This window comes from Phodopus roborovskii, unplaced genomic scaffold, assembly GCF_943737965.1.
Source record: "Phodopus roborovskii unplaced genomic scaffold, PHOROB, whole genome shotgun sequence".
NCBI classification, from domain to species: domain Eukaryota; kingdom Metazoa; phylum Chordata; class Mammalia; order Rodentia; family Cricetidae; genus Phodopus; species Phodopus roborovskii.
In genome coordinates, this window is record NW_026126516.1 from 283356 (window position 1) to 308610 (window position 25255).

General features: G+C 36.5%; 1 protein-coding gene across 1 annotated transcript in view; it reads right to left on the minus strand.

The window, feature by feature from the left end:
- Nucleotides 1–25255, minus strand: part of Eml5 (EMAP like 5) — a 100555-nt gene that overhangs the window by 52417 nt on the left and 22883 nt on the right. Inside the window, exons 5-16 of the mRNA XM_051196452.1 lie at nt 21598–21783; nt 19499–19634; nt 18096–18297; nt 15438–15575; nt 12556–12812; nt 10745–10957; nt 7320–7487; nt 6670–6776; nt 6215–6333; nt 4751–4937; nt 3304–3409; nt 911–1004 (exon numbers count right to left, since the gene is read on the minus strand). Coding sequence (XP_051052409.1) covers nt 911–1004; nt 3304–3409; nt 4751–4937; nt 6215–6333; nt 6670–6776; nt 7320–7487; nt 10745–10957; nt 12556–12812; nt 15438–15575; nt 18096–18297; nt 19499–19634; nt 21598–21783 — 1913 coding nt within the window. The remainder of the gene's footprint in view (nt 1–910; nt 1005–3303; nt 3410–4750; nt 4938–6214; nt 6334–6669; nt 6777–7319; nt 7488–10744; nt 10958–12555; nt 12813–15437; nt 15576–18095; nt 18298–19498; nt 19635–21597; nt 21784–25255) is intronic.

A 25255-nucleotide genomic window follows, 5' to 3' on the forward strand; every position in this document is an offset into this window, starting at 1 on the left:
CACTATTTAAGTGTGTTAACCCTGCTCAACAGGTTCTCCAGACAGGAAAACAGAATTTTATTTAGATAGTACCCATGACTATGACAGGAACGAGTTAGAGAGATTTTAAAACAGCAATTCATTACAACTTAGCATACCCTTCAATATTCCTTTTATTACGTTTATTTATTTGTGGAGAGAGGTGTTTACACCACAGTATGTGTGTCAGAAGTGCGAGGATAATGTGCAGGGATTACCTCTCCCCTTCCAGTTCATAGTCTCTTACGATCAAACTAAGGTTATGTTTGGTGCTTCTATACACGTAGCCTTCTTACCAGCCCCTCAAAGTTCCTTTGAAACTACTGTGTCCTTAGATATCATCTATACTCCAAAAAAGCATTCATGTTTTTAAGTACTTTACCATCTCACTTTGAGGGAGTAAAAAACTTAAACTGTAGCCTCTGACACTCTTAACTACTTCCCCTTTAAACTACTGTCAGTATTTTATTATAAAATAAATCATGCTCAGTATAGAAAGTAGAAATGAAGAAAAATACTAGAAAACAACATACAATTTCTTTTTTGATATATGTACATCTTTTTTTCAATTAAACATATGAACATTTTACCATGCTTCCCAGTTGGTTACATAATAGCTTTTAATAGGATACATTATTTGTAATCATAAACTGAAATGGTAACTTCCAATGTCTTATTAAGGCACATTCAAAATGGGTTCACAGGGGTTAAACCTACAAGAAATAATAATCATTTATCTTTTAGCTTGATTATATTTATCTAAAGGTAATAAAAATAATAAAAGGTAATAACAGCTGATAATCACAAAAATCTCATGTATTAGGTTGACTTCAAAAAAGTGAAGTACACTTTAACATTAGTGTTTTACCACCATGGTGAGGGTTCTCTTTACCTTGCCACTGACAATTTCTCCCCTTTCTTCCAGTCCCACAGTACAATGGTGTGGCTGTCATCTATTCCAACTGAAGCCAGGCGTTTCCCATCAGCTGTGAAAGCCACAAAGATGAGACTCTAAAGTCAAAGCCATATAATGAATATGTTTTCCAGAGCTACAGGCGCTCACTCAAACAGGCCCTCCATCTCCTGTCTTGCAGGCTGGACGCTTGCCCCCGGTGTGATGATGTAAGCTGGTAGACCAGTTAAGATGGGCCTGGCATGAGGGGATTAAACTGCCAGGTGTTCTGCCCTCTCAGGAAGAGCTAGCTCTATTATAATGGTTGTTACAGTAAAAGTCTAGAGGGCTGTGGTGGTGCAAGCCTCTAATCCCAGCACTGGGGAGGCAGAGGCAGATGGATCACTGTGAGTTCAAGACCAGCCTGGTGTACAGGGTGAGTGCCTGGACAGCCAAGGCTACACAGTGAAATCCTGCCTTGAAAAAACAAAACAAAAACCCTCTCCCTGGCTTCCTGTCTCACCATGTCATCTCTTCCTTTTGCACTTACCCCCACCATGATGCTATCTGTTACCCTGTGACACAGCCAGAGACTCTTACTACAAGCAGAGCCACTTGACTTGAATTTTCAGTTTTCATAATTGTGAACTCTCCCCGTCTCTGTTTTTATTAATATCCACCTTAAGGTGTTTTACTGTAGCAACAGCAAATGGGCTAATATACTACAGCACTATATTTACAACTTGAAAAAGTAATGATAAATGTTAGGCATGTATACATCCATGAAAAGGACCAGAATTTAGAGGAAAGTGAGTATAATGGTTCGTTTTACTTAAATTTGTGTGAGTGTGTGTGTGTGTATGTGTGTGTGTGTGTGTGTGTGTATGTGTGTGTGTGTGTGTGTGTATGTGTGTGTGTGTGTTTTGTGTGTGTATGTGTGTGTGTGTAAGTTAAAGAACAACTATATGGAGCTGGTTCTTTCTATCTACCTTTATATGAGCTCTAGGGATTGAACCTAGGTTGTCAGGCTCAGGCAGCAAGTAATTTTACTCATAGAGTCATCTTCCAAGCTGGGATAATGGGGTTTTTAATCATCATCACACCTGGCCTAAGTTACTTTATTCATTAGGTTGAAAAGAAGGCTTGGGGTGGAGGGTGGTACATGTATAAAATGATGGATATCCTAAATGCCCTGTGAGGTGATTATTATATAATATATGCCTGTATCAGAACCTCATACTAGGGCCTGGGGGTATAGCTCAGTGGCTGAGTACTTGTTTGGTGTATGTAAAGTCTTGTGGTCCATTGCTGGAACCACACACATAAATCACCCTACACTCCATCAATATAAATAATTATTATAGGTCAATTAAAAATAAAACCAAAGTCTGTGTTAAGAAAATAAGAAAGGAAAGGGAAATAGACCTACTTCGGTTAAATTCACTGTTAACGTTACTGGGCCATAAAAACTCAGTGGCTATGACAAGTACATAAAATGAAACACATCTAGGTTACTTCGCACTGTCACTACCATGGCTGGTTTTAGTGAAGGCTAAGTTTCAGTCATCACTGTTAGTTAGGAAGAACAAGTAATGACTGTGTTAAACACTGTAGCGAATGTGACTGTGTTAAACACTGTAGCGAATGACTGCTCAAGGCATACTGACAGAAGTGCACGTGTTACCTGAGTGTAAGTCAAACCATAAGAGAAACTTTTCCACTCAGCCTCACTTTGCAACCCAGGGCTAGCATTGATGTTTTTATTGGTGATCCGCTGCCTGCTTTGCATTTTCTTGTTTCTCAACTATTAGTATTCTTGAAAATATATGTGTATATATGTTCTCCCCTCTCCCAATTCTCACTTATGGATAACAGACTTTGGTTAAGGCAGCAAAACCATAATACACACTTCTTCGATAAAAAAAAATTTCTTCCAGGCCACACACCAGGTTTCACTGCAGGTATATCTGTAGTTGCTAAACTGATATAGTATGAACTAAACTAAGATGCTCTGAAATTACTACTTAATATAGACACCTAGGAAACATCCTCATTTCATTCATCCTAAACATTTTTCAAAGTTTGCTTTAAAGCTGTAAAAGATTAACATCAAAATTTGCTCAAAGGGAAGGTACACATTACAAGAGATGACAGTATTAAGGTATTTTGCACAAAACCATTTTTATGCTTACATTAACAGGGACATTTTAAAAAAGACTTTATAGCTATGGTCATTACACTGTAAAATACAAACAAGCCAGAAAACCTAGTTTAATTATTATGTTTGACTACAATAGTATGTGCACTTGATAAACAACTGTGAAGGCCACAGCTAAATAGCAAGTTTAGGTAACACTGATTTAAACACTATATAGAAGACAGAAGAGTCTTACCTGAGAAATCAACTGCACAGACGCCATATTGGTGGTAGCCCTTTAATATAGACAATGGTTTAATGCTTTCTGTGTCCCATACGTGAATTGAGGGATCTCTACCTACCTGGTAAAGATACAATTATAAAGGCCATTGTTAACAATTCTTTTTATATCCGTTAAAAGGAAATGAAACACTTATATAGCCTTTATTTGTCGTGGAAATTTATCAAGTTAAAAACAAAAAGAAGAGCATAAACAAAGAGATTTTTTTTAAAAAAAAAAATAACATTTCTTCAAACTCTAAGAGGGACTTAGGGGATCAGAGTGAAGAGAGAACCAAGGAAAATGACACAAATTTGTGAAAACGAACATGTCACAGTATGAGCCACTATTTTACTAACTGAAAACAGTCCAAATGTTAGTTAAGGGGACTGAGGCTGCGGTTCATGGATACAGGCACATGCTTAGTATATATGCAGCCTGCAGTTTAATACCCTGGACAAAACAAAAGCAGGTAATAAAGCGGGGTACAGTGTCTCTAGCAATATTACAGAACTACATATGACTCCGCCTACTCCTCCCACACTTCATCAAGGACGATAATAAATGATTACTAAGTACCTATTGTTGGCAGGGCACTGTGATAGGCACTTTGAGTATTATGGCATTCAGGTAACTTTTGTAAACTCCTTAGAAAAACAGGGCATTAAGAACACATGGTACCATCTCTGTGACTGAAGAATATCTAGAACCATACATAGCAGTATGCTTGGAGGCATCTCATTTCAGGGGTCTAGCACCTATGGTAGCTGGGGTTTTATTACTATGACAAAACATATGAGATAACCAACTTATTCTGACTCTCGGTTTTCAGGGTCCCACTCCATGGTTCCTTGGCACTTTTGCCTTTGGCTATTAAATACTCATAGGTTGGGGTGAAAGTAAACTAAATAAACATTAAGAAGGCAGTACAGTTCTTAAAAAAAAAAAAAAACAGTAAGAATCTGCAAACAACGTTTTGCCTCCTTTATAAATACCCATAAATAAAGGTATCTTGCAAGATTTCAGAACCTGTGCTTTGGTAAACCTGGTAGGTGGTACTGCAATTGAAAGACAAAAGACATAGTCAGTCTGTGTGTATAGAGCATTTTGTTAAGTAATTACTTATATTGCTTTGCTTTAGTTATTCAACTTAAAGAAATCAGGTTTGGGGGCTAGAGAGATGACTCAACAGTTAAGACTGCTTTGCCAGACGACCCATCTTTGATTCCCAGCACCCATTTAGAGTGCTAATTCCAGGGTATCGTTTACTCTTTCCTAGACTCCATGGGTTCTGTATGTGCATGATACACAAACATATATGTAGGCCAGACATCCATACACATAAAAATAAATCTCAAAAACAAGTTTTTGAAAAGTTTGCCTATCAGACTTAATTGTCACATGGTCTTTTAAGGGGACTTACCTGGCCTGTGGCCACATAGTCCTTCAAAGGATGAATAGCCAGACACAGAATATCATCATCATGGCCCAGGTAAAAACGCTGTGTGTTCTGTTGTCTATTATATATGACACCCACGGCGGCCACATGGTACACAATTTCACCAATTTGAGTGTAGAAAAGATTACTTCGACAGTCATAACCTCTGTAACTAATGCATAAAATAAGTCATTTTAATCTTTCATCTGATCACTCTATATATAACATACAGAAAAGTAGATGTCATTCAGATCATTTAATTTCAGGTCTTAAAGGAACTGAATAGTTAAAGGAAAATGCCAATTTCTTAGACTCTACATATTGTTAAGAGCCTCTTTGGCTACAAATAGCTAAAGCTAGGCTAAGGTGTTAATGAATAAAATCAGGTACAGAAATTTCTGTATTCTAGTATTTGCAAAAACACTATTAAGTTTGTACTCTACAAAGTAAAACCACTTCCTTTTATACACAATAGTAAAGAATGAATACATATTTGCATTGAAATATTTCTAAAAGTAGATATTATTTACAGGGAAGGGAATGACACCTGGGTGGGGGCATGGAGAAGTGAGAGGAAGGTCTCACACAGTACTTTGTAAAACGCACATTGTTGAACTGTGACAATGCAATACGTGTTCCAACAGTCATTTGGAACTTTAAGCAATCAATTTAAATATTTTAATTGGTTAATTAAAATGGCTAATACAATCCTGTCAATGACAACCTCGCTTTGCGCTTCAAAGAAGTCCAATTCATTCAATACAACAAAACAAACATTATCTATTTTAATACTTTTTAACACTGGAAAGGAAATACTTTTTAAAGATTGTGTGTGTGTGTGTGTGTGTGTGTGTGTGCGCGCGCGCGCGCGCGCGTGCGCACGCGCCCCTGGAGACCATAGGTGCTAGGAACAATATTCAGGTCCCATGGAAGAGTAACAAACCTTAACTACGGCGCCATCTCTCCATCCCTAGAAATACATGAGAAAATGCACGCCTGCCAAGAGTAAAAACTTACTGCAGCGGAGCTGAAATGTGAGGCCTGTGCAGCATGTGCTCCAAGGGAAGCCAGAAACTAAGAACAACTAGCTAAACATCAAATCCTAAATATGCAGGCAAAGGGGGACTCAGAAAACTCCAATTCAGTTACACTGTAGGAGAGATAATTACCTCTTACATTTTTAAAGGTGTCATGTCCACTTCTATGAATGTAGTATCAAACTTTCAAGAGACAGTGTTTTAGAAATTTAATCAAGACTTTCACAGTGCCTCACCGTGTGCCAGACAACCACCATCACTGGCATTGTTTAGTTACTCCTCATTGCAACAGTTTTAGTCAGGCACCAATTTGAAGATAGGGAAACGAAGGTATAGCAAGGTGGGATGACTTGCCAAGCTATTAAGCACAAAGTCAAATTCAAACACACAAATGAAAATTAGTATTTTATACCCATGAATGAAGTGTAATCGAATACTATTTCCTGGAGCACGTTCTCTTCGTTTAGAAGTAGCACTTTTCTGTTTTTCTTTGCATTGTTCTTTAAGCTGAGGTAGATCTTCTTTGTAAACCTTAAAAATGTATATGCACAGGAATACGATTAAGGTAGGTATTAATAAAGATGCTCATATACTCTTATAATTTTCAGATGCTAGTAAGAGAATACTTCATAAAATTTAGTATTACAAGAACTTTTATACTTCATAAGGAAACACTTCAAAGGGAATGTAGTGGTCTATGGTGACAAAATTCTAGAGGTAAACAGAATGCAGACTTAGTACATCAAGCATTTAATATAAAAGAACATTTTATACAAGCATGCTATGTTCAAAGGGAGTGGGAGTTGAAGCCATAAAAATTCACAATAGATAAAAGGAGGACAACATCATAGGCTACTAGGGCATTACCTGCCGGTGGTAAGTAAGCTGTGTCTCTTGCTCAATCTCAGAATCCAGTTCCGGAACATCAGATAGATCTGAATCTGATTCATCACTGTTGGACTCAGCCAGACTTTCTGTGAATTTTTTAAAAAATGAAATATCACTTGTTTAAAGATTTACTTTCAAAACAACAATGTAAAATTAATAATAAAGAGGTGACTCTGCCAACTTGACATGGAAACAAACCATAAAATAAGATGAAATTACCTATTTAAGGGACACGGATGTCAGTAAACTGTACTACAGATTACCTTCCTGTCCACTCACTGCAAACTCAATAGCTCCTTTAAATCCCTCCACTGGCTCCCTAGTGACAGGTACACCAAATTTAAATGTCTATGTAGTTTCAAGTGAACATAGCCTATAATCAACATTAAAAATACTACACACAACAGGTGAATTTTAAAAATATATAAACATTTTTAACCCATATCTCTGAGATAAAAGATTGTTGGTTTCGCTAGCAGAACTATTGCTTCACTCATTTGACAAGTACTCTGTGTCACCTGACTTTAAAGATATACACCTATTTTAACCGGCAATTTCTGCTAGTTAATAAGGTTTAAAGGTAAAATCATTAATTTGGAGCTATGAATGCAGAAGCTGTTTAAGCTTACCTTGGGGTGCTATGTGAAGAGCGTCTTTTAATTTCCTTTCAGGAATAAATTTCCACTGAAAGACAGAGTGGTCAGCTCCACCAATAGAAATAACCCACTGATAATCATGTGACCATCTGACATTAGTTACATGAGCTGAATGGCCAATGTATTTTCTAAATTTGGCCCCTAGAACAAAAATATATCTTTAAATTGATAAAAAGCTAATACACAAAAATACCACCTTAAACAACATCTACTTTATCCAAACTATTCCAACATCACATAATTATCTCAAGTATGACCAGATGGGAAACTGATTTAAAATTATTAGCTAAAAGTGAACAAACGAATGAACTGAGGGGTGCAAATTATTTCCCTTTCCCAATTTCACAATATATTTTGGTAGGAACCACAAAACCTACACAGTCTGAATTCCTACTGCTGATGACACTATGCACTTTGGAAACAGGACCTGGAGGGATAGAACTGGACCTGATCCCAATACCTTCTCTCTGATTAGCTTTCATAATACCAGGAGGTGATACACAGGCTGCTAGACCAGGCAAGCTCAACAGTTGTGACACAAAGCATTACATATTTTTTCTGTAGGTGCTTTGTTTAACATAGTGGTTCTCAAACTTCCTGATGCTGCAACCCTTCAATACAGTACCTCATGTTGTGGTGATCCCCAACCATAAAATTATTTCATTGCTACTTGTGATTTTGCTACTGTTATGAATCATGATGTAAATATCTGTATTTTCCAGTGGTCTTAGGTGACTCCTGTGAAATGGTCCTTTGAACCCCAAAGGGGTCAGGACCCACAGGTTGGGAATCACTGCTTTGACAGACCAGAACAGCTCACACCATGGTATATTTCCTCTGTTTTTATAGAACATTCCCCTATTTTAATGTTGAGAAAAATTTCCAGTCATTATTCAATAAGAACTTATTTTGAACTAGGATTCAGAGGGCCATCCTGGATTTTTTGTTTGTATGTGGATATATTTTTTAAATGCTTACCTGTTTTTTTAATATTCACCAAAACTAAAACCATGGGTGATAATCCATGTTCATGAGATTTCATCATCATCATGAACAATCTAAGAAATCACATCAGGTTAGATTAAATTTTTTTCCTGAAGTCATAGCCTTCCAAATTAAAACAGATTCTGTAGTTAACTGAATAATTTAGATTAGATAATTTAAAAGCTACATCAAAATTCATATGTTTATCATATAAATGTAGCAATTTTCAAAATTTTGTAGATGCTAACTCTCACTCAGGCAAAGAAACTAAGCACCCTTATTTGTCTTAATTAGCTAAGCCAGATTTAAATGGACATGTATAGATTCCTACAGTGAGCCATTCCTTTACAGAAAGTTGAAGTCTATATACTGAGAGGCTCTGATCCATGGACTACCTAAGATGTCTTATGGACAAGTAATCATACAGACACTGGCAACTGGAGATCTCCTGCCATCGAAGTGAACAAATTTGTTAATATACATTATTGAACATGCTTTTCCTTTACTCTGACTAACTCCTTACTGGTAGACTCAGTCTTCTCATTATCTGGATTACTTGTTCAGCAGAAGCCAAGAAAATAACTTTGCAGTATCTGAATATTATCTGACTGTACATACATTGTATATGTTATTGGAAGTAAAGGTAGACAGTATTCAATAAATAGTTGTATACTGGAAAAAAACCTACTCTCCCACCTTCCATGCAAAGGAAATTTCTTAATATATGAAACATTATCCATGAGAAAATAGATAAGGGCTGGAGAGATGGCTTAATGAATAAAATGCTTGCTGTTCAAGTTTGAAGACCTCAGTTCAAATCCCCAGGCCCCACAGAAAGCTGGACTTGGCAGTGTGCTTGGCAGTGTTCCTAGGGCATGATGAATGGTAGAGGCAGAAGAATCCCTGGAAACCCATGGGCAGGATAGATAGCCTGTACACTGTACACGGCAGTGAATAACAAAAGACCCAGTCTTAAACAACATGGAAGGTGAGGACCAGTACTCAAGGTTGTCCTCTCACTTCCTGCAGGCACGGTGGCACACGCACATCTGTGTGTGCATACACACACACACAGGCAACACAGACAAAAAGATTTGGTTGTATAGAAATTAGGAAGTAGCTGATAAAAGATTAAGAAATAAAAAGAGGCCTAGCACGGTAGCACACACCTGCATATTGAGGAGGTAGAGACTGGCAAATTAAGAACTCAGGTCTAGTCTCTTCAACTACATAGTAAATTTGAGGCCAGCTTGGGCTACAGAGGCCATCTCTCAGAAAAACAAAAAGAAAAAAGAAAATGAAAAGGACTGGCTGAACATTGGGAAATGATACTTGCCATCCATAAAACATAAATCACTTGAACATACTGGAATATATAAACAGCTCAACAAAATAAGCAACCGTATAGCAAAAAGAACTGTGTTTGACAGAGGAAACAGAAATTGTTCCTCAAAACATCTGAAAATGAAGCTCAGTATCATTAGTATAGATTTTTAATAAGACCACAAAATATGATTTATAATAGCTACATTTGCAAAAATTAGAAGAAACTGTGGTAAGGCCCAGTGCTGAAGCAACTATGAGTCAAAGCATGGTGATAAAATGTTCTAACTACTGTGAAAGCAAACTGACTTTTTCTTATAAAGTTCCACACCCACTTACTCCATCATCTGACAGTTTCATGCTATATACACCTTTGAGAAAGTTACCATGTGTTAACAAGAGACTAGAAATGACTCAAATGTCAGCTAAAGGGAAAATGAATGTATAAACTATAACATGCATTTACAACACAATTATTTTATGGCGATGGAAAGCAATCGAAAGGTACATGTAGCAGTATAGATGAATCTCTAAAACATAGCATTGAATGATGCCTCCCATGGCATGTGGTAGGAGATTAGGAACAGGGGCTTCACTCAATAAAAATACAGCCAGCCTGTATTCACAGACTCGAATTACTTATGTCCTTAGAGCATCTGACATTTCACAGGAATGAACTGGCAACATGAAGAGGCTGCAGGGTCTAGAATTCATCATCAGTGTACACGCATCATCAGTGCCACTTGAGCTTTTGTGAAAACCCAATCCTTAAGTCATGTTCATTATATATTTGGATCAAGCCACTTCAGCTGTTCCCGTAATTACTGTTACAGAGTCTTTAATATGTGTGTAGAAACTATTAACAAGTAAGATAAAAAAAATCACTACATATATTATAATGAATTCCAGAATATTCCTGGTAAAAATTTCATGACCAAAAAAATAAATGTAACAGGACTACAATTTTTGAGTTGACAAAAATAAAGCTTCATCAATTAATATACACTCTAAAATTAACTCCTATCATTTATCTAGACTATAAGAACATTTTTTATGACAGCATTAGTTAAAAATAATAAAAAGAAAGATACCTTTTCTTAAACATGGATATCGGAATAATTTCACAACTCCATAATCATCAGCTGTAACTAAAACCTGGCCAACATAATTTCCATCTACTGAATTTATATCATTGACATCGGAATACTTGGGCCAAATCCCATTGACTTCAAGTCCTGAAACACACGTCCATGAAGCCCAGTGAACACCTTTCATTTCTTCTTTACTTGTTACTTCCTTTCCTCCTAAAAATAAAAATCTTCATTAAGAAATTATTTTATTCTTTTAGAGAGGAATATATGAAGAGACAGGCAAGTGGGTTAGAAGAAAAAAACAAAATGAAAAAAATTTAAATGCTACTAACATCACACTTGTTTAGAGAGCTTGAACGTAATTTCAAGGGCTCATTCATAGGGAAAATAGAACTGAATGTTAAAATCATGACAGAGAATTAGCGACAACTGGGTAAGTAATAAGAAAAAGCAAAAGATGCCTTTCTTCAGGGATTGTCAGGTGCTTGGTTCTGAGGAAGCTAAGGCTACACTGGGGTGAGTGAGGCCCTCGCTACTGGCAACTAGTGGTCTCTGAACTCTGCTACATCTCTCTATCCTCATCTTCAGGACAACGTTGAAGCAGCTGCTCACAGTACAGCCGCTGCTGCAGCAGAGGAGAATATGAAGCAGACAAAGACTGTAAGGGGCCTATTGGGGGCATGGGCTTTAGTCTCTTTTACTAAACATCTTCTGTAACATGTTCAACAAAAATCCAAACAAACAAGATGGAGGGAAGGAAGAGGGAGGAAGGAAGCAAAGGAAGGAGGAAGGAAGGCAGGGGGTAGAAGGAAAAAAAGGGGGTGGTGGGTGGCAGGGAAAAAGAGAAGGGAAGGAAGAAAAGGCGGAAGCTATGACAAAGTGACAAATCAGATATTAAAAAGAAACCCAAGATATATAATTGGGGGGGTCTGATACACTTGTGCTAGGTAAGAAGACTTTAGGACTTAATAAATCTTATTATACATCATCAATGAAAAGCTTGGGGGAGATACATCAGTTGTACTATGTGAGCAGTCTTATTAAGTAAGTTCTCCTAAGAGTGATTACTTCGCAAAGCACCTCATTAAATAGAAATGTAGAAGGTCATTTTGTCATTTTGAGGTGTGGAGTTTTAATTAAGAAGGGTTTACAATGCTGGTATCCAAGGGCTGGGAAAAGCTCTGAGATGGGAACATGTTCTCCAGGGCACTAAGTTCCACTTATGCAGGATGAGTTCTTAGTGTCCTTTCTGAATGTACAGTGCAGTAACTGTTACTGTCCACACTGTATTACTGAATGTTATGCTTGAAATCTGCTAATAAAGATCTCAAATGTTTCTACTACATTCAAATTACAATAACTGTATTAAATGATAGGTATGACCATTAGTGTGATTATGAAAATCATTTCACAATGCTCAATCTATGTACATAAAAAATCATATTGGGCTAGGAATGACAGTATAAATCTTTAATCCCTACACTTGGGAAGTAGAGGCAGGTGGATCTCAGAATTTAAGACCAGCATGGTCTACATAGCCAGTTCTAGGCTAGTCAGGAAACATAATGAGACATCACATTGCATATTTTAAACATACAGAATTTTTATCTTACTTAAAACTCAATATTCTGGTAGGGAAGAATTATAAAGATATTTGTCTTGTAGAAAAGGCCACAATGCCTGAAAGAGCTCAGATTACTCTGCCTACAATCAACTATAATTTACAACATACTCTTAATGAAAATTTAAATACCACCAACATTAAACGCCTATGAACAATATGTAATATGTAATGTGCTAGAAAAGTTTACCTGGCATCCTGTATAGAAGTCGTTTTCCACTGCCATCATTTGTCTGCAAATATCTACTATCTGAAGACCAGTCCAGATGAGTGATGAAGCTAAGTGAACCAACACATTCACCAACTTTTTTGTACCGCTGAGCAACTCCATAAATGTCAACTGAGCTGTCGTTGCAGCCAACAGCAAGGTAAGTGCCATCTGGTGAATATTTTAGCTCATGGATTGCCTCTTTCCTGTCTTTAACATGTACAACTTCAGTCATATCTCTGTTAAAAAAGAAAAAAGACCATATCATCAAAAGTCACAAAAGACATTTGGAAATGTCTCCAAATACTGTAACATACATGCAAGTAAGGTAAGTAGCATCTGCTGAGGAATAAGTTATTTTGGTGACAAGAAATAAGTAGAAAAGAGACTGGACAATGTAGTGTGTAGATCAGAGCCAAACATGAAGTCCTGGACTTGAACCCCAGCACCAAAAAAAGAAATAGAAGAGAAAAAATGCTAAATTTCAGTGCATAAATTACCTTATTTTTAAGTACCCTACAGCTCCCTACTAAATTTCTGCATTCGGGTTATAAAATATTTAGCCAGATTTTTTTATGATAAAAGTTCTTTGTAAATACTGAATTTATGAAATATTCTTAAACATCATATTTTCTAAATGAGCCAAATGTATTAACTGACATTTGGGAAATAAAGAAAGCACCATATGAGTAATACACTTGAATATATATCTTTATATAACTACCTTGGTTGTTTTTATTCATTTTTTTCCCACTAGTGAATTTTATTTCCAATGTTCCCTATTCTTAAGAGTCTCATTATGCAGCCCAGCATGGCCTCAAACTCCAACCTGTCTGTTTCAGTCTCCCAAGCACTTGAAATACAGGCAAGTACCACCATGCTCAACTTGGTTTAGTTTTTAAAAATAGACCACAACTCAGCCATTTTTCTAGGATGTCTTAAAATGAATTTCCAAAATGGCATAGACATTGGTAACAGCCATAAAAATGGATAAACTATTAAGTTTAACACAATTGAGTTTGAAAACTCTAGAACTGAAAGGAGTAGGGAAGGCAGAGATGCAGGGAACATCAGCAACGGAAGGAAGGTTCACTGCTCCACAAAAATTCTGCAGAGGTCATTTGAAATGCTCCAGGTAGGCAATTTCGGAAGCAGAAGCATGTTTCACCATTCTTAAAGTTTCTAAATGGAGGGCAGAGTAAACATTCAAATTCTTTTAATAGCACTGGGTACTTATGTTGCTCCAGTACAAGGGATTTAAACTGGAACTGACCTTGCATGAGAGATGAACATAAAATAACTGTGACAATATACAGCAATTGCTCAAGAGGAAAGTGTAAAACTAAGAAATACTGAAAGGCAGACTAAGACTAGATTGAAAGCAAGAGCTACAACAGAGTAAATCTGACTTGAGCATAAGACACAAGGCACTGGCTAAGTCTCAAAGAGGACAGAAGGTTCTTCAGGAATAAGATACAGTACAGAGGCATGGAAAGATGCAGTGTGTGGTCTGTTTGAAGCATGGTGCACAGTATGATGTGGATACAGAAATTAGTGGGAAGAACATAAAACAATGAAGCTACAGATAAACTAGATACAGTGAAACCAAAGAAAGACAGGCAGATAAATCCAGATTTGCAATGTGGAATTTTGGGAACTACGGACACAGGTGTTCATCAGCACCCAAGCTCAACCACACAACTGGGCTAGGACAAGGATCGTAAATGACATCATGCAAATGAATTTATCTTCCAACGTCAAGGAGTCAGGTACTTTCCCAGTGTCAGGGTCTAGTTGAAAGCTCTACATAACTCCAGAGGTTTTGTTTATTTGTGGCATGCTGGGAAACCACATAGGAAATGCTGGTTAAAGTTAAGCTGGAAGGAAGGAAATGAACTTGACAACTTCTGTGGAAGTTCAACAAGTGGGGCAAAGTAAAAAAAAAAAAATGAATTGAACATTTCTGGGTAGAAGATGACTGAGCTGGAGAAGAAAGACTTCATAAACACTGTGTTGTGAACATGCTGTGACTCTACAGTACTGTTTATAATAACTGCAATGTAGCTACACAAATTAGCATCAGCTTTAACAAACTGTTTGTTTGAAACAGGTTCTCCCTATGTAGCTTTGGCTGGCCTGGAACTCAGTAGGTGAGGTAGACAGGCTTTGAACTCATAGTAATTCACCTGCCTCTGCTTCCTGAGTACTGGGTTAAAGGCCCAGCCTTTTAATAAATACCTGAAGCATTTCTAGTTATACAAATGAAAAGGATACAGGTATTTTTTTCAAAGCATAAAGATAAACAAAACCCTACTCATTCCTCATAGCCTTGAGGATGTTTAACATCAGAGAGTCATAACTGAAAATAATATTACCAGCAGCAAATCAGGGCCCAAATTTGTAGTTCAGAGCTTCAGCCACCACTGTACTAAGCATTCTTTTTTTAAATAAAAGATTTTTTTATGTATATGTCTGTGTTCCTTGCTTGAGATTATGTATACTACACTTGCACGAGCCTGTTGAAGCCAAGAAGGCTGAGTCAGAGCCCCTAGAACTGGGGGTTGTGAGCCACCTAATGGGTTCTTGGAACCAAACCCAGTCCCTTTGTAAGAAGAGACACTCTCTTAACCACTGAGCGACCTCTCCAACACATTTGCTAAGCATTCTTAATGCCCCAGATCAAAGCTCTTGAGTTTAATTTTCCAACAAAGATATTTTTGTAAGCATATTCACTTAATTAAACTACTATTTGAAGCACGTATAAAAGAAGAGGGTAAGAGAGGATGAGTGGGCGAGAGTGATGAGTACTGTACATTCCAACAAAACAATAAATCACTACTTCTGTTTCTACTCTGATAGCATACCTCACTCTAAGGACAGTGAATGACCCATCCTTCATCCCAAGGGCAAGATGGATTCCATCTACATTGACAGCAGCACATCGAATTGGCTCTTCCATATTACATCTTGCTATTAAAGCATGATCTACAAGGCTCCAAATCCTGTACAAGTGAATTCAAAAATAAAAATAATTAATGTATACTGCAAAAACGGAACTCTATGTAAGAGCATTAAAGTTAGATAATCTGGTTTAAAGCAAGACATTTTTTTTCTCTGAGAAAATAGCAATATTATTCAGGGTTAAAATGAAAGAGAATATCAGAATTTTTTATTTTTAAAATAATATAGCAGAGATGATGAGATGGCCCCAAAGGTAAAAATACTTGAAGCACAATCCCCAGAACCCTTAATGGAAGGAGAGAACCAGCTTCCAAAAGCTGTCCTGACTTGGCATCACTGTGATCGGATTGTCAATCTTAGATTGATTAGTAATCTCTACCCTAATCAAAAGAGAGCTATCTAATTCCTTAAATTATATACATAAGACTGGGCATGGTATTATATGCCTTTAATCTCAACACTGGTAAGGCAGAGACAGGCAGATCTCTGAGTTGGAGGCCAGCCTGGTCTACAGAGCAAGTTCCAGGCACTGCCTCAAAACAAAACAAAACAAAACCCTAAAGAAAAATAGGATATATGTAGTCTTTTAGATAGAGTACTTAAAATACTATTCAAGACTACAATATAAGACTAAGATAACTAGACTGCACATCAAAAGTGTGGGCTTGAGACCTAGTAAGGTCACTCAGCAGTTAGAAGAGAGTGTTGCTCTTTCAGAGGACCTGAGTTAAGGTTCCAGCAGGACACAGGTAGGCAGAACACCTGTAACTCCAGCTCCAAGGGACCCAATACCCTCTTCTCACCTCCATGGGCAGTCAGTACACATGGGCAGGCATCTTATACACATTTATAAATAAAAATAAAATAATAGAAAAATAAACTGTCACCGTGGTTAACACAGTGATAAAACTCAGTTGAAATATGTAGGGGAACATTTAGAACCATTGGCTACACGTTATAATAAAACAAAATCTATAATATAAAGAATAAGCATCTATTCCAAGAAGTTAGAGAAGAGATCAGCAAAGAGAAATAGATTTTTTACAATGCTTTCATAGGCATATCTTTAAAAAAAAAACTTGTTGCTGTTGAGGTCTTTGATCCATTTGGACTTAAGTTTTGTGCATGGCAATAGGCATGGGTCTATCTGCAGTCTTCTACAAGTCAGTATCCAGTTATGCCAGCACCATTTGTTGAAGATGCTTTCTTTTTTCCATTGTATAGTTTTAGTTTCTTTGCCAAAAATCAGGTATCTGTAGGTGTGTGGGTTAACATCAGAGTTTTCAATTCAATTTCATTAGTCTACCTGTCTATTTTTGCGTCAATACCAAGTTGTTTTCAGGAATATAGCTCTATAGTAGAGCTTGAAGTCAGGGATGGTGATGCTTCCGGAAGTTCCTTTATTGCACAAGGTTGTTTTTGGCTATCCTGGGTCTTTTGTTTTTCCATATAAAGTTAAATATTGTTCTTCCAAGGTCTGTGAAGAATTGTGCTGGATTTTGATGGTGATTGTACTGAATCTGTAGATTGCTTTTGCCATTTTTATTATGTTGATCCTACCTATCCAAGAGCACACAAGGTACCCAAGAAAGCCAAAATGCAGCTCTGGATACAGATGGTTGTGAGCTGTCCAAAGTGGCTTCTAGGAACCAAACTCGTGGCCTACTGAAAGCAACAAACACTCTTAACACTGGGCTGTCTTTGCAGCTCCACCAACTCCCTTTCAATTCCACAAATTTATTTGCAGTTTTACAAATGCAGTCATATTGCCTATGTATCAAAGTTGTCTCTTTCTAACCACTCTCCTTTATTCCCACCCCTCTCTCTTCATCTTCATCTTCATTTGGCCAGTGTACACTGATGAAACTCTGTCTTTCCTGACCACTGCAACATTAAGTGCTAAGGATGGATTTTATAATTTTTTTTGGGGGGGGGGTTTGAGTCACGGTTTCTCTTTATTGTTTTGGAGCCTGTCCTGGAACTTGCTCTGTAAACCCGGCTGGCCTCGAATTCACAGAGATCCACCTGCCACTGCCTCCCAGGTGCTAGGACTAAAGGTGTGTACCACCAATGCCCAGCTGGATTTTTATAAATTTTAATGGTTGAAAAATCATAAAAGAATAAAATTATGAAACACAAGAAAATATACAAAGTTCAGACTTCATGTCTATAAATAAGGTTTTATAGGAACACAGACATACTCATTTGTTTACACATTGCCTACAGCTTACCTACCATCACAGAGGTAGATTTTAGAACAAATTTTACACTTATTTGTTTGTGTGTATGCGTATGTGTACCCGAGCAGGTCAGAGGCACACACACTACTTTTTTGTTGTTGTTGTTGTTGTTTGTTTGCTTTTCAAGACAGGGTTTCTCTGTCCTGGAACTCACTCTGTAGACCAGGCTGGCCTCAAACTCATAGAGATCCACCCTCCAGAGTGCTGGGATTAAACCACCACCTGGTCACAATACACGCAGGGTGCATGATCACACACATGTTCTTAGTTGGTAGATACTAGTTCTTACAGTCTGATTTACCTAAGAAATGATTTGCTTACCTGACTGAACGATCATCACTTCCAGTCACAGCCAAAGGTTTAGTAGGATGAACAGCAAGTGCCCAAAGTTCACCTTCACAATGCCCTTGCATGATTAGGAAAGGTTTGTTTCTTTCATGCACAACAATTTCAAAAATTTCACTGTCTTGTGTTCCAACTAAAATGTGGTCACCTCGCCAACAAACACTCCTCACAGATAAACCTGGTTAAAAAAATACATTTAATACCAATGTTACATCAATAAAATGCAGCCTTAATTGGAAATTAATTTTCATATCTTTTATATCTTGGTTGTAAGACAAGTGTTTGTCCTTTTCCATATGAAACAATAGATTTCTTTTTTCACACACCTGATTTCTACCCACCCTTTAGATATACTTTTTCTGTCTCCCTTGCTACACAATTCCGAGTCAGACTGTGTTTGTAGTTGAGCTCTTACAAGCACTTACAATAGGTCCTGACTTTGGAGAAGTACATTGTGTGTTTTCTGTAAGAACTCTTTTCACTGTATTTCACTTCTTAAATCTACTTATCAACAGATTTAAGGAAAGAGGATATTCACCTTTATTGTATCTGCATTTTCCACAGCTCCTGCTGGGCCCTTATGAAAAACATCCCATTTTTAAAATGTATATAGCATTGCCAATATAAAGGCACTATATATCTCACAATATCCTCTTGAGTATAAAATTAAAAGAGATGACGTTATTTTGTAAGCTTCAGAATAATGCTCATCTAAGCTAATGAAAATAGAGTAACCGCTAACATCTAAAAGTTTACTATGTACTGAGTATTCTAAATAATTAATGTGTATTAATTCATTTAAAACTAGGAGATATTTGTAGTGGCCTTACTTTACAGATGTGGCTAAACAATTAGGCCAGATTTATATATTACTCCAGTAACACAAATATCATTTAAATAATATTTGAAGAAAATTTGTTCTAAATGTGTTACTTCTAATCTTAGTCTTATAAGTCAATGACATATTAGTGACTAATATGTTACACTAAGAATCTATTCTATTATGTCTATTTTTAGTCCTCTAATTGCTGAAAAAGTAAATTATGAATAAAGAAATTTGATTTAAATCATCTTTAACAAAAGTTTACCAATTCCCAATACACTTTATTTGTGTAATTATTTGGCAAATAGTTCTATTTAGCATTGTAACAGTAAAATATTTTCAAAATCCACAGTTAAAAAAGTAAATGTCTATCAGATGTCTCTGTTAGTCTCACTACAACAGGCATTAGGCAAACAAAAGAATCTTTGTCATGACAGTGAGCACACTATCAACAAATATCCTCCAGGTGGGATGAATAGAAAACGTATGTGTGCTAAGACACAACCATTGGTTCATTCACAATTTGTTTAGCATAACACATTTATTTAATTATTACCTTTGTATCCCTGGTCTGTTTCCCTGAGATCAATCACAGTAATTGGTTTAAAAGCTAAATCCCAAAGACGAATACAGCCATCTCTGCCACCAGTAGCAAAGCCTTCTTCACAAGCATGCATACTAAAAATTCCCGCCTAGGTGAAGGTAAAAAACAACTTAGCAACATAGATTTCTTAAGAACAACTACTAAGGCTGGACAGTTGTCACACCTTTAATCCTAGCATGTGGGAAGCAGAGGCAAACTCAGAGAATCTCTGAGTTTGAGGCCAGCCTGATCTACAGAGTGAGTTCCAGGACAGCCAGGGCTATTCAGAGAAACCCTGTCTCGGAGGGAAAATAACTACTAAATAAACTCCCTTGGCAATATTTTCTTATGAAGCATAAACAAACATACCAAGGGATACACAAAAAATATAATACATCATTAGAAAGTCAATATGTAGTTGAGGCAGCATTTAAAGATATGTACATAACACAAAAGGAAGTTAAATAATATACTGTATATAAAATGCATTCTAGAAGGCAAAACTCTAAATGTAATAAATAAGTGTAAAAGTCACAATAGTCAAGTGACTGAGTTCTAAGACATTTTCATAGGTGATAAAGAAAACTATAAACTATAAAGGAAAACATTTCCACTTTTCTGTATGGATATGTACATACCAGGATTGAGACCAGGACTCTATAATGCTAGATCAAGTTTCTATCTGACCTACATCCCTGGCCCTTAACTGTAATGTATATATTGAAAAACTACATATCTCTAATATACAAATGAACAAAACAAAAAAGCCTTAATACAACCAACCAAACGAGTGAAAGACAATAAGGATAACTAATAAAAAGTAAAAATTCAAGGAAGTTAACATTTTTCTTCCAGAAGATAAGCAAAAATTTTCAACACTTCATATTCTCTATTGAAAAATATGAAGGGAAAAACTAGTGTTTTTACATACTAGAGGTTATAATATGAATTACCATAACTTTTGTTGAAAAAAATGATACTTTTGTTTCTAGACACTTTGCTTACAGCAAGTCATTCATAAATGGTTCATTAGCACTTTTTTTTTTTTTTTTTTTTTTACTTTTCAGTTGACAATGTTTCCATGCTAACTAACCCCTTCACTGTTTGAGGAGAGATGATTCAACTGCTAACAGTTTGAATTTAAAAACACACAATTTTAGCAATACATTTTTCTGACTTAATTATATGAAAAGCTCAGAATTAAAAAAGAAAATCTCAGGCTCTTTGGAACCTATTCCTTATATTGGCGTGACTTGTTCATCCTTGTCCTGTCTCCTCTTTGTGTGCCATGCTTTGTTGTTTCCCAGGGGAGACCTTACCCCATCTAAGTGGAGATGGAGGCAGAGCGGATTGGGGGGGATAAGGGGGAAGTGGGGGGAGGGAGGAGGAGAGGAGGGAGGAGAAACTGTGGTTGGTATGTAAAATAAGTAAATAAAACGATGAAAAAGAAAACAAAAACAAAAATCCCAGGGACTAGACAGATGGCTCAGTGGTTAAGATCATTGGCTGCTCTTCCAGAGGACCTGGGTTCAATTCCTAGCAGCCACATGAAAGCTCACAATGGTGTGTAAGGGGATCCTACGCCTTCTTCTGACCTCCAAATGCACCAGGTACACACATGGTGCACAGATAAACATACAAACAAAACACCCACATGCACAAAGTAAATAATTTAATCAGTTAAAAATATCACATCCCTTCTTCCATGGCTTAATGAATCTATGCTTTTGGTTTGGGTTTTTTCCTATATGTTCCCAAATTGCCTACTGGTTTATTTTACTAAAGCTAATCCAGAAAACTCTGTGGCTAAAGTCAACATACTTTACTCACCACTATTATGACACTGTTATAGCAATGTTTTTTTAAAACAAGATGATAATTATACTAAGTTAATAAATATGTATGAGTCTAATTACATGGTTCTTAATTGAAGTCTTAAAAACAAATTGTTAGAACAGTATTATTCTAGAAAGTGAACTGACGAGCAACAGGCTATATTAGTTAGCTAGCTTGTTTTAAGAAAATTAAGTGGTAAACATCTAAAAGTGTTTAAAATATTTAAATATACTTACAGTATGGGCTCCTTGTATTGTTCGTATAAGATTGATTCCTTTCCAAACATATATATCCCCATTGAGTGCACCAGAATATGTTAATTCATCCCGAGCACAGGCTAGGCACAATATTGTCTGCAGGTCACCTGTTTTACCAAAAACTCCTCGTTTGGGGGTCAGAGCATTTCCACACAAACTCCAGAACTAAAATGTATACAGTATAAGCATATTATCAAATAATACTTATAAAACCAAGTGAAATATTTTCAATAATCCCATGCAGCAGACTATGGCAGCAGACTAGAAATTATCTAAAGTGGTTGCCTTATGATAAAGTAACATTCAGTATTCATATCCTCATCCTAGTGTTCTCACAGCTGTTATAGCACGCTAGCCACTAGTTTCAACCTTTATCTATAAGAGTAAGGAATCTGAGCTAACATTTTCTTTAAAGCTGTATTTGAATGGGGAGAGGGATGGGAGTGGAGGGCAAAGGAATAGGTTAACTAACTTGATAGGCCATATGGAAACCTACTATTTTATAAGCTTTCTAAGTGTGTGTGTGTGTGAGTGTGTGTGTGTGTGTGTGTGTGTGTGTGTGTGTATGTGTGTTCACAGAAAAGAATTAAACTGGAGTTACCCTACACAGGGGATAATGTTCCTCTTAGAAGCCATAGATGCCAAATAAAAAGATCAGTGCCAAGAATAATTGTTCTCAAGCTGTTAGTCTAATGTGTCCTAGATACTCCAAAACAATAAAAGTTACTCCCAACACTTCCGGTTGCCCACCAGAACTTGATGGTGTTAAGATCCTACTGCTGAAGATAATACACACTTTGGACACAGATCACATAGAAATCAGATTAGTACTAACCAGAAAGTTTCTTTCCTGCTTGCCACCTTCATGGCATCAGAAAGTGTTATATAACCTGCTGGGTGGAAAATGCCATCAAACAGTCTCACCCTGCTGTGACCGTCATAATTATAATAATGACCAGCATGCCTTGGTTATGCTTTGAGTACAATAGTGTCATGGGTGTTAGGGAGTTTACCCACCACTTTCTGAGTGAGAGGAGATGGAATGATAAATCTGGGAGAAGTTAGGGAGAGGAATGGGAGTGAATATGATCAAGATACACTGTTCGACAGCGCCCCTAACCAGCAGGAAGTAGTTTGGAAAGAACGACGCCCAAATTCCCAAATATTGTGTATAAATGTTTGTTTTCATTTAATTGGACTTTGTTATATAAAATTAAATAAAAATAAATAAATAAATAAAATTATCAAATAAAAAAAAAGATACACTGTTCATCTATACGAAGTTCTCAAAGAATTAATAAATAGAATCTTATATTTCAAAAAAGCTCTGTAGATTGCTTTTGGCAAAAAAAAAAATCTACATGCAATTTGGGTTAAAAAGCTGAGTGAGTTAGGAATGAAAATGAAGATAAAGGCTGGGAATATAGCTCAGAAGATTGTAATTTGCCCTGGCTTCAATCTCCAATGCCAGAAAGGTAGGGAAAATCTTATGTTGAATTTGATACAAGCAGCTAAGATGGGGGAGAGGACAGAAAGAAAGAACATATGTTGTTTTCATGGATAGTCTCAAGCTGAATAACAGCTTTGTAAAGCTTACAAATAAGATACCCATTATAAATGACCAGTTTATCCTTGGAAGAAGATAGATTCAAGCATGAATCATCATAGCCACCCTTATTATTTTATTATACAGTGTTCAATAAGTTTTTATAGTTTGCACAGAGAAAAAACTGAATGTGGTAGGGCAGGGATTTATACATGAATAGTTCTAAATAAAGAAATTGGATCCCTAGAATATTATTGTATAAAAAGTAAATTACAATTTAATTTAATATATTTTTAATATTATGACCTTAAATTTTAAAGTCTGAAGCTTCAGAGAACTAAAACTTATGGTTTTTATCCATTCACATAACTAATAAGTGCTTTAATGTGTGAAATTCTTTATCTTCTAAAAGCACCATCCATAATTTATATTCATAAGAATAGTTGGTCTTGCCCTTTTACCCAGTCCCAATTTGATGTTATTATTTTCTTCCGGCTCAGTGACTCTCAATCTTGGCTTCACATTAGAATCACCTGGGGAGATTCACAATTCCCAAACACCCACTGAGATGAAATGAACTACAATCTTTGAGGAATAAAGTCTAGGCTTCCAAAAGCTTTTGAGACACAGCAGGAGCTAACCCTTCTGTTCTAGAATCCAGATCAGTAATGTCAAATAGAATCTCAAAGAAAATGGAAATTTCCCTCTCCCTTCTCTACACACACATGTGTATATATGGATAAATATATGTGTATAATGTATATACATATTATTTCCAAAACAGTGAATCCCAGAAATGTGGTTTTTGAAATGTGGCTAATGACTGAAGAAATGAATTTTAAATAACACTTCATTTGAGTTTATACTTAAATTCCCATATTTCTTAGTGGCTACTGTACTAGGCAGTACAATTTTAAATCACCTTTGACACTTAGTTTCCTCGCATGTACTGTTAGCATAAAAATACCACCTTACTATTCATTGTCACTAGCAAAGGAAAAGAAATGCAATCCATGATATCCTTTAGTCTCAAAAGCTGAGCACTTTTAAAAAACTGAAAATAAAAAGGTTTAGCTTTAGGGAATTTTAGAAATGGAAAATCTAGGTAAGCACAGACACAATCAACACTAATACAAGAGATGGAAGAGAGAATCGCAGATATTGAATATATAATAGAAGAAACAGATTCATTGGTCAAAGAAAATGCTAAATCTAATTCCTGACACAAAACATCCAGGAAATCTGGGACACTGTAATAGAAAGATTATCCATGGTCATAGATCAGTAGGACCAGCATAGTAAAAAATGGCCATTCACCAAAGGTAATGCACAGAATGAAGCCAACACCATCAAATTCCAACACAATTCTTTATAGACTTAAATGAACGAATATTCAACTTCATATAGAAAAACAAACAAACAAAAAACCGTATAGCTAAAACAATTCTGTATGGTAAAAGAACATACAGGTATCATCATCCCTGATTTCAAACTGTCTACAGAGTTATAGTAAAAACCACATGGAATTGGTATAAAAGCAGACAGGTTAATCAATGGGATTGAACTGAAGACCCAGACATACATGGACCGACACCTGATTATTATTATTTTTTTTACAATGGAAAAAAAGTATCTTAAACAAATGGTGCTGGTCTAACTGGATTTCAGTATGCCAGAATGCAAACAGATCCAAATCTACCACCCTGCACAAAATTCGCCCAAGTAGATCAAAACCAGATGCACTGAACCTGACAGAAGAGAAGCTGGGGGACAGCCTTGAATGCGCTGACACAGGAGACAGCTTCCTGAACAGAACACCAATGGTGTAGGCACTAAGATCAACAATTAATAAATGGGATCTCAAGAAACTGAAAAGCTTCTAAGGAAAGGACACCACCAAAAAGACAAAATGGCATCCTACAGAATGGAAAAAAAAAATTCACCAACTCCACATCTGATAGAGGGCTAATATCCAAAATATTTAAGAACTCAGGAAACTAGGCATAAACAAACCAAACAGTCTAATTTAAAAGCTGGGGTACATATCCAAACAGCATTCTCAACAGAGGAATCTCAAGTGGCCAAGAAACA